Here is a 15,188-nt window from a genome sequence, read left to right on the forward strand (position 1 = left end):
TGAACAATAATAGTTACTATGAAACGTTTTAGATTGTTTCTTTCAAAGGAAAAAGATGGAACTCTCACTCTTTCTCACATATAGAATAAAAAAACCCTAAAAAGGGGGAAGAACAGAGGCATAGCTACAAAGCCCACACTGCTAAAAGAACAAAAGTGCGAAAACGTTACTACTAATGTGATTATTAAAACATCCATAATTAAAAGTAATAACCAGCTAGATATGAAAAACGCATTAATCACTGGAGTAGCAGTGGTAGCCATTATTCATCGAAAGAGCTTCCATGTATTGTTTCTCCAACACTTCCATTACTCTGTCTGCTATGGCACTTGCATAAACACTTGATCCTTCACAAATCTGTTCATCACAATTAGTTACTCTAATACGGTCTTTTGAAATTGATATAAGGATTAAATTGAAAGATCTATGAGAATAACCTTGGTATTGAACAAGAAGCTGTGGTGTTCACCGATCTGTGCCCCAGCAACATGGTGAAGATCAAGCTGAAGCTGGTCAATGACTTTAGATACGAACAACAAACTATTGATTTTCTTCTTCTGCACGATCTTTATCGTTACTTCATCGTCTATGATACGTACATCAACCTCAGTGAACTTTGATTTCCTCTTGAGCCACGAGCATCTCAAGGCATTGTTCTTCTTATTGATCGAACTCTGTTCTACCACTTCGCTTTGAGCCTTGAAGTTCTCATCAACAACATCATCTCCTTCCCTGTTCCGCTGCTTTATTCTCTTCTTTTCCACTAGCAGCTTGAACTCATCGATCGTCCTTAACAACTCTTTGATGTAATCTATGGCTTCTCCCACGATTGATGCTCTGTCACTCTACATATACAATTAAAGGAAATAAGGGTTTTAGATTGTAAAGTTTTATTACTTGAAAGAGAAGTAATTAAAGTAGTAGATTAGTATGATGACCTTGGTTGGATTTGGAATTAGTTTCTTTAAGTCACCAAAGCGGTCTTTGAAGTGAACTCTTCTCTCGCGTTCGGTAGGGAAAATTTTCCGTTTTCTCGATCCTCTCCCTTTACGGTTAAGACCAACGTCGAGGTTGTTGTTTTCTTCATCATACAACAAATTCACACCTTGGTTTGTCTCAGCTTGATCTTGATCAACTCCAAGAAAAGTCGTCCCATTATTAGGATGCTGCAAAGGGAAATTCAGATGGAAGAGCGGGTCATAGGCAGAGACAGAGGAAGATGTCATGATGATGTCTTGGAGGCTAGGGTTAGCGAAAGGCGGAAGTGAGGATCTAGGCAGTTGCAAGAGACTGAGTAGGTCAGGAGTTGTATGGTTAGGACCTAGATTCACAAACTCTTGGTAACCATTGTCCCAGTTATTCGACTGTTGCGGATATGAGGAAGGATCTTGAAGTACAGTTTGGTGGTGCATTGAACTCTGGAATTGATGATGTTCACAGTTAGGAGGAGTAGCATTGATGTGAAGCTGAGCTGAGGCAGAGGCAGCTAGAGAAGAGTCTTGTGGGCTGAGGTGGAACTCAGAGAGATCTTCAAGACTGCAGTTGCTGTTGTTGTTGCTGCTACCGACGACCGTGATGGTTGGTGGTGGCTCGGCCGGAGAGACACTTCTCTCAGCCGTCAGTTCTGCCGGAGCATTTGGATCAAAACAACCAATTTCTTCATACATGCCTCCTCCTCCTTCCATGGTTTCAAAATCTGCAAACGTTTTACATAATAAGTTTGATTTCCGGTATAAATTATATATAGAGAGAGAACTTAATAGAACCTAAACTCGAACAAATCAGCTCTAACCATCTTTATAATATATTCTTGTAATAGTAATATATAAAGATCAGCTAAAAGTTATTAGAAAATGAAAAGACTAATGAAGAGAAGAGAAATATTCAGGTGTTAGTACCGTCGTTGGCTGATGAATATCTCTCCGAAGAACCTTTATTTTTATTTTTTCGATTAAAGCAATCAGAACTCACGCGAAGAAGAGAATTACAAAAACAAGTCTCTCTCTCTCTCTCTCTCTCTCTCTCTGGCTCTCTTTTTTTGAAAATGCCTATACGTTTGCAAATTGAGAGTACACAATAAAAAGAGAGGAAGGAAAGCTGATAAATTTTTTTATTTTTTAAAAAATAAATTGCATAGAATATACATCTGGCATTTATTTTGTGGTCGATGAGGGGACAAAAATGTTAATTTCAAAACAAACTTTTTTTTTTTTTTTTTTTTTAATTTTTAAAAGAAGGAATATCGTTCGGTTCTTATCTGTCTAGTAGTTTGATAGTAGATCTTTATTATAATTGGAAATATTATGATTAGTCATTTTGTTTCTGCTAATTCTATGAACTTTTTAAGTAAGTTACATGTACATATTTCTTTTAATTTTTGTTTGATATACACACACAAATACATGTAATTATGATTATATACACCACATATGTAGAGAGTATATAACAACACAAAGGAGGGGCTTTTGTATTGTGGTTGGATCATGAAAAATTGGGGCACAAGACCGGCCGGTGATTAGTTACAACTTACTTACAGTCTGTAAGTTCCATATGGCAGATGATGATGGGTCCCATCACGATTCTCTCAATTTTTTTTCCCTTTCTTTAGGGGTATTCCCGTCTTTTAGTTTCAATTTGCTGTTTAGGGGTATTCCCGTCTTCTTATATTTACAGATTTTGTTTCTTCTTGGCTCTTGCTAATAAATAAGGTGGGGGAGTCAAGTCAAACAAACAAACAAAGAAGATTCAACATTTGTACGTACATTTGTGTGTAAGACTGACTTCTCTGATTCCATACTTCTGATCTATTATTACAGTGACCAGGACGAAAGTATTTTTTTCGTACATGAAATAATTAAGTAAAAAAGTAAAAATAATTTAGTAATGAAGGGACACTAGCTAGCTAGTATTATTAATTGTAAGTATTATTATTATTATTAATTTTTTTTTTAATTTCTTCTTGTTTGTTGGGTCATGCAATGTGTGTGTGTTTGTTGTTTCCAATGGCAAAAACTAAAAAGCTATTGGGGGTCCCACGTGATGACGTAAGATGCAAAACTGTAAATCAAAAGAAGCTATGGAGAAGAATTCTCTGCTAATTGTTCCCCTTCTTTATGACTTATGAGGCTTGTTTTGGGCCTCAACAAATGTATCTGAAGTAGGGGTTTTAACACGTTTCGTTATTTAGAGCCAGACACGACACGACACGACTCACGAGAGAGTGGGCCTGAACCCAAACAACACATCATCTGGACCCATATCAATCAATTAAGTACGTACATTTTCCAAATCTTGTTTAACACGGAGTCGTCCCGTCTAAATCCATGTTCCGATCATGATGTAAGTAAAATTATTATTTGCTCAATCATTATATCAAAATATTGCAACGTAAGATTTACTGAATTTTTTACCGTCACGATTACCCACCTACAATAGCGCGAGCGAATAATTCGTTTTTGACATATCTGATTTGGGCCTATAAAATCATTAATAAGAAGCCAATCGATTCTTTGGCCCATTGTATTAATAAGCCTATCTATTCTTTTGCCTAAACGGCTAAAAGCACCTTCACATGTATCATACCATTACTAACTATTAAGTACCAAATTCAACTTTTTAATTGTCTTTTCAAAATTGAAGATCTTTGCATCTATATCTTCGCCCTATTTATTTCCTCTCAGAAAAGACTAAACTATAATTATAAAATTCATAAAAATCAAAAAAAATTATTTGAGAAAAAAAAGGTGAGAGAGATGACTATTCATTGAAAAAATTAAAAGGAAAAGAAGTTGGGAGGCATTGATCTTTGTGTACTAAAATTAGAAAAATATATTTTTATTTTGCCAGCTTCTTGTCATTTTCCTATTGTCGCAATATCCCTTCTCTCTCTCTCTCTCTCTCTCTCTCTCTCAATATATATATTAACACACTAAAGCCATCGCCGCACACTACTTGCTCGCTCTCAACATTTTTTGGCTTTCCTTTGTTTTCTTCACCAACACACACAAAATCTTCAAAAAAAAAAAAAAAAAAAAAAAAGAATGGGGAGAATGCTGTGAGAAAATGGGATTGAAGAAAGGGCCATGGAGTGCTGAAGAAGATCAACTCTTGATCAATTATATTACTCTCCATGGCCATCCCAATTGGAGATCTCTCCCTCAATCTGCCGGTATTTTTTTATTATATCCTTATTTTTTTTTTTTCTTATCTTTTATGTATTTTTTAGTGTGTAAAGGTTCTTTTTTTTTTTGTTGAATGGGTTGGTTGGTTTGATTAGGGCTACTGCGGTGTGGAAAAAGTTGCAGGCTCCGTTGGATTAATTATTTGAGACCAGACATCAAACGTGGCAATTTCACTTCTCTTGAAGAAGATACTATCATCAACTTACATCAAATCTTAGGCAACAGGTCCCTTCTACTTTTTATGCTATATTTTCAGATTTTTTTTATTGTTTTTTCGGAACTATAAATCAAAACAATTTTTATTCAAGAAATCAATCCCTTTTAGTATTATTACTTTGGAAAAATCGTTTCTATTTGATTTTTTTGTTTTCTTTCCGCTAGAAAAAAAAAAGAAAAAATAGTTTCTTTTAAGTTTTTTTTTTTGAGAGTGAGTGACTAGATTTACTCCAAAATCTTTCTGAAATATTACATTACATCTGTGTGGGGCTGATAACCGAGAAGATTCCAACCCGTGATTTCCTTTGTCCACTAAATAAATTTCATTTTTCTTTTTCCACTTTTCCTAATTTTTTATTTTTCTTTCTTTTAAACAAATTTCACTACTAGACAAGATAGGCACATTCATCAGTGTAAAGACATGTGCTCATTTTTTTTTTTAACTATACCACATGAGGTTCAATAGCTTCTCTGTTTGTTTTGTTCTCATTACAACAATGTAGTAAGTAGACTTATTAACATATTGATGAATTTTTTTTTATTCTTTCATTTTTGTGACATTTTGCTTGATACTTTTTTTGTTTTGGTAGATGGTCTGCGATAGCTGCAAAATTGCCAGGTCGAACAGACAATGAAATTAAAAATGTTTGGCACACTCATTTGAAGAAAAGACTCCACCAGAATCAAGATGGAGATACCAAGGAAACTGTCGTTACTGCTACTAGTACTACTACTACTACAGATGCAAAGAGGCCAACCTCTCCGGAACAACAACAACAACAATCTAGCAGTAGTGGTGACGTTTCAGCGGTTACAACATCGGGAAACAATAACGATCACATCTCCAATGGTAACAGCAAAGACTCTGCGACGTCATCAAAAGATGTTCCTCCTGCATTGATAGATGAGAGCTTTTGGTCAGAAGTCGTATCCATGGATTATAACATTTCAGGAGATGATCATGTGAAGAACGAGATAAAGATTGAGAACTGGGAGGGCTCGTTAGATAGAAATGACAACAAGGGTTATAACTTCTCGAAATTGTATAACCATGACATGGAGTTTTGGTTTGACCATCTCACTACTAGTCCTGTAGTTGGAGAAATCTCCGACATTTCTGACTTCTGATTTCTTTTTTCTTTTTACCCCCTTTTGTAGTTGAGAGTTCAGAGGACGTATATCTTTTCTTGCTTTGTGACGCACATGAATAAAAATAGTCCTTTTTTTTTGTGAATCGTTTGAAAATTTTGATTAAATGTTACTATGATATGTGATTTAATTAGTATCAGGATATATTCTGAAATAGTGTTCGTACATTATATAAAGCTTAACGTATAGTATTATGATTGTTTGTGTTACATTTGACGTCTTTATGATAACTGTTTTTTTAATAAAGAGGTTTTTCTTGTGTTTGTCTTTGTCCTTTAACATCTTTGTAATTATAAATTTAAAATCTTTGGTGATGTCTTGTACTGTAACTAAAACATGTTTAGTGGATGGCTAAATTAAAGAAAGCCTATAATATTGTTGTTTATGTAGTCGGATACTTTTAAAAGCATATTCCCTTTTTTCTATGCACATTTTATATTCTTCTGGTTTCACTATCAGTAATGGCAAACTGACAAATAAAAGATATGATTAATAAGGTCCACTTATACTGTTTTACATGCATAAAAATTTCTGAAATATTTCGTTGCAATGAATATACTCAGTAGCTCCCATTGACCCAATTGTGATACTAAACACAAAAGCTGATTTGCACATATTATAAATCTCAAAACGAGATAACCTAAAAAATTACTACACAAGAAGCAACATTGATATTATCGATGATCCAGCGATGACTCCACTATAGATTTATATCACCATCAACTAAACTAAATGGAAAACTTTGGTTCTTTGACACATAATAAAACCAATGAGAAAAGCATGAAATGATTAAAACGTGGTTGACAAGTGACAACTTAATTGAAAAATCAACCAGAGAATGGTGATGATATTTGTCAATTATGAATTATCACTCTTATCAGTAACTCTGGGCCTCTGGCGAGGTCCCCGGACCTACCTTGGATGAGCCGAATCCTGTTCACTTTTTTGACATAGCATGACCGACTTATAGAGAAAATTTCTGAGCCAAAGAAACGGTTTTTTACAATACTCTAATACCATTTCTGATGAGCTTCAACAATATGCAACTACACCTTGTGAGTCCCAAAGCATTTGTGCTACTTCTCAAGAATTTGGAGCTACTAAGAGAGATTTGAGTCGACTATATATATCATAGAATGTAAAAAACAACAAATATCAACCTGTTTGTAATAGATTTTTGAAAATCCATGATTGAACACCAAATAATGCCTCGTTAAAACTGAGTTGACAAAAGATTATATCCTAGTAAACCAAGAACATCACCGCCAGTACTAATTTCAAACAAACCAAAAACAGAGAAAATAACTCATTTCAAGTGGTGCATGCTAGAGCAAGGGTTCATCTGTATTTGAGTCTCTTTCACTGTCAAATCAGCTGGAATTACTACCAAGCAACTCCACCAGGTCGGCTTTCTTCATCTTTGAAACCCCTTTTAGTCCCCGTGACTTTGCTATGCCTCTCAGTTCCATCAGCTTCAGTTTACTCAAGTCTTCCACGGCTTCTTCCTCGGCTTCTTCCTCAGCTTCTTCCTCAGCTTCATCACTATCTTCGTCAGCATCATCGAGAGACTCTTCATCATCTGATAACACATCTAAAATAACATCATCATCATCTGATAACACCTCTAGAGTAACATCATCATCATCTTCCTCCTCCTCTTGAAAAAATGATGATGACTCTGGCTTCTGCTCTGACTCTGATGCAAGCATAGTTGTCACAGGTTCAGGTTCTAACTCATTTTCAGGTTCATGCTCATACTCAGGCTCCTTCTCATGCTCATCCACAGGCTCATTCTCAAGCTCATTACGCGACTCCACTATATCCTTCTTCTGGGTCCAAGTTACGCTGTAACTTGATTCCTGATCAAAACTTGCCTCGCTAGAGTAAGCTGGCGGTGATTTAGATCTTGGTACTGGCGACTTTCTTCTGAAGCTTGATGTTGGTCTGGAAAAGGATGATGAGTTATAATCCTTGTTCGCTGAATTGGCAAGGTTTCCATTGCGATCTTGTTTGTCGACAGTATCTCCATGTACATCTCCCTGGTTGCTAAATTTGCTAACTTGCTTCTTGCTCTGCTCTCCCGAGTGCTTCCTTAGCAGCTTAAGAAGGGAGTCAACAGTTTCACTTTCTTTTCCCTGCCCTTTAGAAGATTCTTCAATCTTTTTTTCTTCTTTCTTTGCCGCAGCACGAGCTCGAAGCTGAGCTTGAACTTTTCTGAAAAGCTCAACAATCTCTTTCTCTCTTGGTCCAGGGGATGAGGTAGCTTGGAATTTGGGGGAGTTAGACAGAGACAGTAAAGGTCCATTTCTTGAAGACAACATGTCAGAGCTTTCGATATCAAAATCGTCTCTCCCTTCGTTTTGCCTGTTGCCTCCACGGGAACCATGCTTATTAAGTCTTGAGAAATCAGGATTTCTCCTATAGCCGCCAGAACTAGCTCGGCAAACAAAAGAAGTAGTATTACGGATAGATTTCAGACGTCCATTCTTGTGATCGAGAGAGGAAGACCAAGGTAGTATAGCAAGCGTTCTTCTTGAAACAGGAGAGTTAGAGAAGAAGCAACGGCTGTCTGAAAGTGTACAACCTGTGTTACCAAGGAAACACCTCATAAAGTAAGCTTAAAAATACCAACAAGTAACTAAACAGTCCACAAACGAATAAGCCGAAGTATATTATATATTATACTCTCAGAAACATTTCATCGAACAACTGGTGGACAACAAAACAAAAATCAAATTTTCTTAAACACACCGCCGTTTCCGCCTATAGTGACTAATGCATAAAACAGTGAGTGCTCACTGAGAAGTTAAGGAAGAACCCACCAACAAACTTCCCAGCAAACATATAGACAAGCCTTAACTAAATTATCTACGAGAATTATACATACATATACATAAAAACAAAATTAACAACGACATGTTGGAGAAAGAGCGAGAGAGAGAGAGAGGATAGTGAAGTACCAGGGACGTAATCACAATTCAAATGGAAAGTTCCCGACATCGCCATGAACAGACTTCGGCGAAAAGAAGATAGATTTTTTTAAGCTTCTTCTTGCATTGCCCTTTTCCTTCTCGACCCTCTTTGTCTTCTCTGTCTCCTCGTCTTGGTAACTACAACACTAATTCATCATATTGGGCTTTTTTATGGGCTTTGGACAACTTTCGAAAATAAAACCGAAGCGATTGTCATAACGCAAACTAATTTCCGGTCACAATTTAACCAAACCGAAATCAATTTCATATTATTTTATTTTCGGTACAGACTTGTTCAGCTCGGTTTTAAAACCATGCTTTTTGGATTCTCTAAAGAAAATGGTTTGTTCATAGAGGATAAAGCCACCATGAATGAACCTATTTTCCTCAACACTCAAACAGTATCCGTATTAAGATTAGAACCAAGTGGGGCCAACATTTGCCACAAACATCTCCCAATGACATCTACATTGGAGAGTTTAGAAACTGAAACAAAGAGACAGTGAAATGTGTTGCGAGATGTTTCCTTGTTATTATTACGCCTTGTGGTCTTTTGCCATTTCATCCACATCAAGTTCTACCGCCAGGATTGGAGAATCCTCTTCCATGGCAAATTCACTGTTCAGACCAAACAGGATTTGTTTCTCTCTCAGTAAGAAAAGAATAACAGAAAGATGAAAAAGCTGATTGGAGATGATACCCTCTTCTTCTCTTACCTGTTACTTACTGGACCATGATCCACAGCTGTCCTCAGACAATATATGGCTCTTCCTACTATGTCCGTCATTGAAATCGGACCAAATGTTCGACTATCATATGCTTCCTATTCAAACATACCAAAAGTATACACAGATTCAGTTTCTCTTATGTAACGCATCATTGCGAGATTTCTGCAAGTGTGTGGTGTTACCGAAAAAGTAAAATGGTGTACCTTAGATTTCACCTCTTGGTTCTCAGCTACAACCCAGCACTGATCCTTTTCAAGAACAAAAGGCTCGTCTTTTGCATCACTTGAAACCATTTCAGATCCTTCTAAAGCTGCCAATCTTCTGACTAGATACTTATTTGTTTCATTCGGGTCCTTCAAGACAACAGCATCCCCAATGAAAACGTACCTAGACAAAACCACAAAAGTCAGATGGGCATCACTCATAAGTAATAACCATGCACATGATTAGTTAAGGCTTGAGAACTAGGGGGGATTCAACTGATGTTTATATACATCAAAAAGCTGAAACGCAGAATTCACAATTTCAATGGGCTCATCAGAGTTGATACATTTATTTATGCCAACCTAATCAATTCCGTCCATTTCAATCTGCATCAAAGTAAGTAGACATACGCCCACTATACAATATTTTCAGAGCAAAACAACAAAAATCTAAACTTTTGTCTTAAAATCAACGAAAATGAGAGACTTAGCTCTCCTCACAAAGATGATTACCTTGTCTCACGGTTTTGATTTACAATAGAAAACGTTCATGCCTACTTACAACTTACAAGTCCGAAATCCATGAAAGTAAATAAAAAACAATCAAAAAGAAAACCCATGACCCTTGTCAGGTAACTAGCGGTGCAACTACAGTAGCGTGTAACTTCAAGGTCTAAGTGAAACTCAAAAGACAAACCCTTAACGCCAAGAAACATACCTTGTATCAACAACTGGTAGCTTACGGACAAGTAGCGTGTTTTCATTTGTTCCCATGGTTGGGGCCATCTCTTGTCCTTTATTGGAGTTGTGTAAGTAGGTTATCTTTCCATAAAATAGATTCTTCACGACTACACCAAAGAGTTCCCGGTCACTGAGCTTCTCTCTAGTATGTTTCTGAACAGACAGAGTAACCCAAGGATGGTAAATAAAACAGATTATACATGCACACTTACAACTCAATGAACTGAAAGAAACAGCTTGAGGTTCAGCAGAAGATACAAGCAGAGGACCAAAACAATCAATGGATTTAATCTGATCATATTAAAGAATGATCCCTTAGCATAAAGTATTTCCCTTTTCTTTTCTTTTTTTAACAGCAAAGTGAGCCCTTTTATTATAGTAACAACACCAACGAAAAGCATCGAAGATTTTGTTTGCATAGCGAAAGAAGCAAACTTTCTTGAACAATGGCGCTTTTATGGATGCAATTCCCTTAAGATAAATCAAAATTGGATGGAAAAATAAAATCAGAAACCCTAGTCAATTTAATCAAATCCAAAATCCAAATTTTTATGAATTACACAGAGAGAATCAGAAAGTTCAAAATTCCATAAATCCTGTAAGGCAATGGCAAGGACTGAAGCATAACTCAAACTGAGTCACAGAGTGATAGAGTTATAAGAAAGAACCTTGAGGCTGAGAGTGAGAGAATACTCGAGCTTGTGAGCCATGTATCGGACCCAATTTGTGATGGAGGCCATCTTTGAATGGTAATGACTCTAATCGGAATGGACTCCTTCACCGCGTCGGTTTTCTCAGCCTCCTCCTCGCCGCCGTGGTCGAACTAGTGTTTTATGGGTTCGTCGGTCATAAAAATCTCGTGATTTCCAAATATTGCCCAAAAGAGTCTAAACTTTTAAACAGTGTTTAAATTAGCCTTGGAACTATTTTTCTACTGTTCGAATTTTCATCCTGAATTAAATAATTGATCACATTAACCCCAACAAGAAAAGTCCTGACAAGAAGTTCGAGTTAGGCTTTGTCAACATGCCACGTGTTCATCTTCTCCTTCTCTTTTCTAACTCTCTCTGCTGAACATTTCGTTCCGACAGATTTGCAGATTGAAGCTTAAATAATCAAAGACAAATACCAAACACATACAACAACTTACGAAAAGATCTTTGACTTGGATCATCTGTAAGAAACTTCATCTCATGTTCTCACTTTTTCTTTAATTCAATTTTCAATTTATATGTTCTTCTCTAGTGTCAAGGATCATCACTTCTGATAGATCATAGATCTAATTTATTGTAATTTTCTTCCTTCCCTGATCTTTGCTCATTAGGTTTTGATATATGTGGTTGATTGATCTTGATTTGGATTTTACGATTGCGTGCTGTTTAAATATTAGACTCGAAACCGAATCGGAAATCAAATTAGGGTTTTTTAGAGCTTCGTGAAATTAGATAAAATTTTTGGGTTAATTGTGTAGGTGGATCACAAGAATATGGACAAATTGAAGATTGCGGAATGGGGAGAGAAGCTGAAGACTGGTGGAGCTCAGATGAGCAGAATGGTTAGTGAGAAAGTGAAAGATATGCTTCAAGCTCCAACCTTGGAATCAAAAATGGTGGACGAAGCTACTTTAGAGACGTTGGAGGAGCCTAATTGGGGAATGAACATGAGGATTTGTGCTCAGATTAACAACGACGAGTTTAACGGCACTGAGATTGTTAGAGCTATCAAGAGGAAGATCTCAGGTAGGAGCCCTGTGAGCCAAAGGCTGAGCCTTGAGCTTTTAGAAGCTTGTGCAATGAACTGCGAGAAGGTTTTCTCTGAAGTTGCTTCTGAGAAGGTTCTTGATGAGATGGTTTGGTTAGTTAAGAACGGTGAAGCTGATCCTGAGAACAGGAAACGAGCTTTTCAGCTTATTAGAGCTTGGGGACAATCCCAAGATCTTACTTATCTTCCTGTGTTTCATCAGACTTATATGGTAAAATCTCTCCTGAATCTGATTTGCTTATTATGCAAAAGACGTTTTCTTGTTAGTTTGTGTCATTCTCTGTTTTTCTTATTCCTTTTTTGTGATTTATTCTTAGAGCTTAGAAGGCGTAAACAGTTTAAACGCTCGTGGTGAAGAGAACTCAATGCCGGGACAAACCTCTCTGGAGTCTCTTATGCAACGGCCTGTTCCAGTTCCTCCACCTGGTAGCTATCCGGTTCCTAATCAAGTACAGGCTCGTGGGGAGGATGAAGGTCTTGATTATAATTTTGGGAACTTATCGATAGAGGATAAGAAAGAACAGATTGAGATTACAAGGAACAGCCTCGAGTTACTCTCTAGCATGTTGAATACTGAAGGGAAGCCGAATCACTCAGAGGTAATCTTTTGCAATTATTTGCTCATTAAGCTTTATAAAAAAACATTACTCTTTTTCAGCTATGTGTGTTTTGAGTATTCATTGAAACTTTTACTGGACAAAAGTAAGTAATGAGGTTATATGTTATGGTTACAGGACGATCTAACGGTAAGCCTGATGGAGAAATGTAAGCAATGTCAGCCGTTGATTCAAATGATCATAGAGAGCACAACAGACGACGAGGGAGTCCTTTTCGAGGCTCTGCATCTGAATGATGAGCTCCAACGCGTTCTATCTAGTTACAAGAAGCCTGATGAAACTGAGAAGAAAGCCTCCATGGTGGAACAAGAATCATCAGGAAGCAAAGATGCTGGTCCGAAACAAACAGAGGAAGAACAGCAACCTGTAAAGAAAATAGGTGACGGGGATGACACAAAACATTCAGAATCATCAGGCTCCTCCGACAAACCCGTCAAAGAGGATAAGCAGGTGAAAATAGAACTCGGGCTTTCGAGTGATGAAGATGAGAAATGAGCAGTCTTTGTTTGTCTTTCTTCCGAAATGGATATCAGAATGTTGCTAAGATTTGTTCTTGATGGTTGTTGCTTTTAAATTATAACAATGGATTCCTACTAGCAGTGTGGAACCGTTTTAGCTTCGTTTCTCGCTTTGTGTTATAAAGTGGTTTTTATAGACATTTTTAAGCCGTAGGTGAATCTTCACCCGAAACATTTTATACGAGGTGTTTTGTTCTGCACTTAGCTAAATTGCTTATATGTGTTGTGACTTGTGAGGTTAGTATCTAACTTCCCTGCTGGGTGGTATAAATGGATTGATAGATTCACCTCATTCTCAGATTAACTCGCTCGAAATGATAGAATGGAGTCTAACATTCTTCTTGAAACATGCTAAATTTAAAGATGGACCCAAAAATGGTACAGTGCACAAACCTATCGAGATTACATGATATGAGTAATTTTATAACTTAGTTTAGTGCATATAGACGATTTGTTTCACTGCAACGAAGATTAGTTAATTCATGAAGCGTCACCACTTTTCTCAAATATTTTGTCGTGCTTTATGCTTTTCGTCTATTGATGCTTCTATAATCAGCTTCTTATGTCGTCGACATGCTCTAAAAATTGAAGTGGACGTGGCCGTAACCACTTATGCTATTTTACATCAAATAAAACAATAGAATATGTCTTGGTGGACTTATATATTCATCGTTTAAGGTTATAGATTGGTTCTTTATCCAAAAAAGGTTATAGATTGGTCTCCACCACCTATTCTATGCATACATTCCCAACTCTGAAAACGTCATGCGGCTATCTTCATTGGTTATCCATTTCACTCCATCAACCAAAAAGAAAGAGATTTTGACATTTTGCTAGATATCCTGATTCCTAAATAAATAAATGATTTTGTAGTTACTATACATTTGGGTTCTATGGAATTACTAATAAACTCCAGTTGCTCTTAATTTGTTATATATTTTATGGAAACAATTTTTTTGTTTCCAACCATGGAAACATGCACCTATGGTTTGGAATAAAAATGACATGGATATGAATTACAATTTCTTATGTTTTTTTTTTCTCATAGCTATATATTAATCAGATACTTGCTCTTTGTTTTGTGGTAAATTATGTTTTTGTGTGTTTTTAGAAAACTATAGAAATTAATTAACATTACGTCACTTACTACGTTCGCCATAAAAAATATAGGCATATATGGAAAGGTATATGTTATACCCCCAAAACATGAAAAATAATCATATAATGCAAACGCAATCAAGTGATGATGACCTTGCAAGTGTTCTTAGAGAAATATATAATACATGACATATTGAGGATCAAATGAATTTAGGGATGTATAGGAAGCTATATAATATATTAGATATATCTGACTAGATTTCAACTTAAATATAGATTGATGAATGAACACTCAGTAAAGCTTTAGCTTCCTATATAAACCATTGATGTTGAGGGTATATGGAGATCAACCTTTAAACTTCAAAGACTTTATACTTAGCTTATTACCTTAAAGATTTAAGAGGAAGTTATACATATATGGGAAGTCTCAAGTTATTATGGGTTTGTTTGGTGTTGCTAATTCTAGTACTCAAATTTACCTCGGTGCACCACTGTCGACGTTTGGTTGCGGAAGAGAGTATTTCTGGTCCAATCCGTTTGGAACAGATTAGACGAGAGCTTTTTGAGAGGTTGAAAGAGCTGAAGGTGAGATCAGAAGGCGAAGAGATGATCCTTGGAAATACTCTTGACTCGAAGCGTCTCAGTCCTGGCGGTCCTGACCCGAGGCATCACTGACCTAGAAGAATGTAAAAATATGTAATGCCATTTTTGAGAGAAAGGTTCAATATGATTAAAACCTTTTAACTTAATCCGATCCAAATGGTGTAATGTATTCGAGCTCTAATCTTCAAATAAGAAAGACGTGTCACCTAAAACAGCTTGCTAGCTCGACATATGTAACGTATTATGATACAAACATTTATATCAAACATGAAATTAACAACACAGAACTATGAGATACATATTTTGTTTTTCCAGGACTATATATAGAGCTGCATGCTGGCAACACAATTTATTGTATTCAGTTGCATATATAGTCCGCTAGCTAGCTAGTATATTACACA

General features: G+C 36.4%; 5 protein-coding genes and 1 pseudogene across 5 annotated transcripts; 3 read left to right on the forward strand and 3 right to left on the reverse strand.

The window, feature by feature from the left end:
• On the reverse strand, positions 1 to 2,065 carry LOC104754776 (transcription factor bHLH89). Its single transcript, XM_010477043.2, has 4 exons — positions 1,899 to 2,065; positions 939 to 1,696; positions 438 to 845; positions 1 to 357 (listed from the first exon to the last, which is right to left on the reverse strand). The coding sequence occupies exons 2-4, from the start codon at positions 1,683 to 1,685 to the stop codon at positions 235 to 237; spliced, it is 1,278 nt and encodes a 425-aa protein (XP_010475345.1). The 5' UTR covers positions 1,686 to 1,696; positions 1,899 to 2,065; the 3' UTR covers positions 1 to 234.
• A 1,628-nt stretch (positions 2,066 to 3,693) lies between these two features.
• Positions 3,694 to 5,631, forward strand: LOC104754777 (transcription factor MYB13). The gene is made up of 3 exons (XM_010477044.3): positions 3,694 to 4,168; positions 4,277 to 4,406; positions 4,988 to 5,631. Exons 1-3 carry the CDS (start codon positions 4,063 to 4,065, stop codon positions 5,523 to 5,525), a joined length of 774 nt encoding a protein of 257 aa, XP_010475346.2. The 5' UTR covers positions 3,694 to 4,062; the 3' UTR covers positions 5,526 to 5,631.
• A 1,106-nt stretch (positions 5,632 to 6,737) lies between these two features.
• Positions 6,738 to 8,735, reverse strand: LOC104754779 (rho-N domain-containing protein 1, chloroplastic). The gene is made up of 2 exons (XM_010477045.2): positions 8,507 to 8,735; positions 6,738 to 8,130 (listed from the first exon to the last, which is right to left on the reverse strand). The coding sequence occupies exons 1-2, from the start codon at positions 8,550 to 8,552 to the stop codon at positions 6,917 to 6,919; spliced, it is 1,260 nt and encodes a 419-aa protein (XP_010475347.1). The 5' UTR covers positions 8,553 to 8,735; the 3' UTR covers positions 6,738 to 6,916.
• Positions 8,736 to 8,760: 25 nt separating this feature from the next.
• LOC104754780 (mitochondrial ATP-independent inner membrane protease subunit 2) lies at positions 8,761 to 11,123 on the reverse strand. Its single transcript, XM_010477046.3, has 5 exons — positions 10,859 to 11,123; positions 10,168 to 10,343; positions 9,450 to 9,633; positions 9,235 to 9,341; positions 8,761 to 9,136 (listed from the first exon to the last, which is right to left on the reverse strand). The coding sequence occupies exons 1-5, from the start codon at positions 10,928 to 10,930 to the stop codon at positions 9,055 to 9,057; spliced, it is 621 nt and encodes a 206-aa protein (XP_010475348.2). The 5' UTR covers positions 10,931 to 11,123; the 3' UTR covers positions 8,761 to 9,054.
• Positions 11,124 to 11,176: 53 nt separating this feature from the next.
• LOC104754781 (TOM1-like protein 2) lies at positions 11,177 to 13,288 on the forward strand. The gene is made up of 4 exons (XM_010477047.2): positions 11,177 to 11,366; positions 11,662 to 12,162; positions 12,269 to 12,550; positions 12,686 to 13,288. The coding sequence occupies exons 2-4, from the start codon at positions 11,677 to 11,679 to the stop codon at positions 13,061 to 13,063; spliced, it is 1,146 nt and encodes a 381-aa protein (XP_010475349.1). The 5' UTR covers positions 11,177 to 11,366; positions 11,662 to 11,676; the 3' UTR covers positions 13,064 to 13,288.
• Positions 13,289 to 14,601: 1,313 nt separating this feature from the next.
• On the forward strand, positions 14,602 to 14,999 carry LOC109130186 (CLAVATA3/ESR (CLE)-related protein 3 pseudogene; annotated as a pseudogene).
• The last annotated feature ends 189 nt before the right edge of the window (positions 15,000 to 15,188 follow it).

Source organism: Camelina sativa, chromosome 17 (genome assembly GCF_030686135.1).
Source record: "Camelina sativa cultivar CO46 ecotype springtype chromosome 17, ASM3068613v1".
In the NCBI taxonomy this organism is placed as follows: Eukaryota; Viridiplantae; Streptophyta; class Magnoliopsida; order Brassicales; family Brassicaceae; genus Camelina; species Camelina sativa.

Coding starts and splice junctions, on each gene's coding strand:
- LOC104754780 (XM_010477046.3), bottom strand. CDS start 10,930: ATGGCCTCCATCACAAATTGGGTCCGATACATGGCTCACAAGCTCGAG. Junction 9,634..10,167: donor CTACCAGTTGTTGATACAAG/GTATGTTTCTTG, acceptor GGTTTTGTCTAG/GTACGTTTTCATTGGGGATG. Junction 9,137..9,234: donor CATGGTCCAGTAAGTAACAG/GTAAGAGAAGAA, acceptor TGGTCTGAACAG/TGAATTTGCCATGGAAGAGG.
- LOC104754776 (XM_010477043.2), bottom strand. CDS start 1,685: ATGGAAGGAGGAGGAGGCATGTATGAAGAAATTGGTTGTTTTGATCCA. Junction 846..938: donor TAATTCCAAATCCAACCAAG/GTCATCATACTA, acceptor TTGTATATGTAG/AGTGACAGAGCATCAATCGT. Junction 358..437: donor GCTTCTTGTTCAATACCAAG/GTTATTCTCATA, acceptor TGTGATGAACAG/ATTTGTGAAGGATCAAGTGT.
- LOC104754779 (XM_010477045.2), bottom strand. CDS start 8,552: ATGGCGATGTCGGGAACTTTCCATTTGAATTGTGATTACGTCCCTG. Junction 8,131..8,506: donor GAATTGTGATTACGTCCCTG/GTACTTCACTAT, acceptor TTGGTAACACAG/GTTGTACACTTTCAGACAGC.
- LOC104754777 (XM_010477044.3), top strand. CDS start 4,063: ATGGGATTGAAGAAAGGGCCATGGAGTGCTGAAGAAGATCAACTCTTG. Junction 4,169..4,276: donor ATCTCTCCCTCAATCTGCCG/GTATTTTTTTAT, acceptor TGGTTTGATTAG/GGCTACTGCGGTGTGGAAAA. Junction 4,407..4,987: donor CATCAAATCTTAGGCAACAG/GTCCCTTCTACT, acceptor TTGTTTTGGTAG/ATGGTCTGCGATAGCTGCAA.
- LOC104754781 (XM_010477047.2), top strand. CDS start 11,677: ATGGACAAATTGAAGATTGCGGAATGGGGAGAGAAGCTGAAGACTGGT. Junction 12,163..12,268: donor TGTTTCATCAGACTTATATG/GTAAAATCTCTC, acceptor ATTTATTCTTAG/AGCTTAGAAGGCGTAAACAG. Junction 12,551..12,685: donor GGAAGCCGAATCACTCAGAG/GTAATCTTTTGC, acceptor TTATGGTTACAG/GACGATCTAACGGTAAGCCT.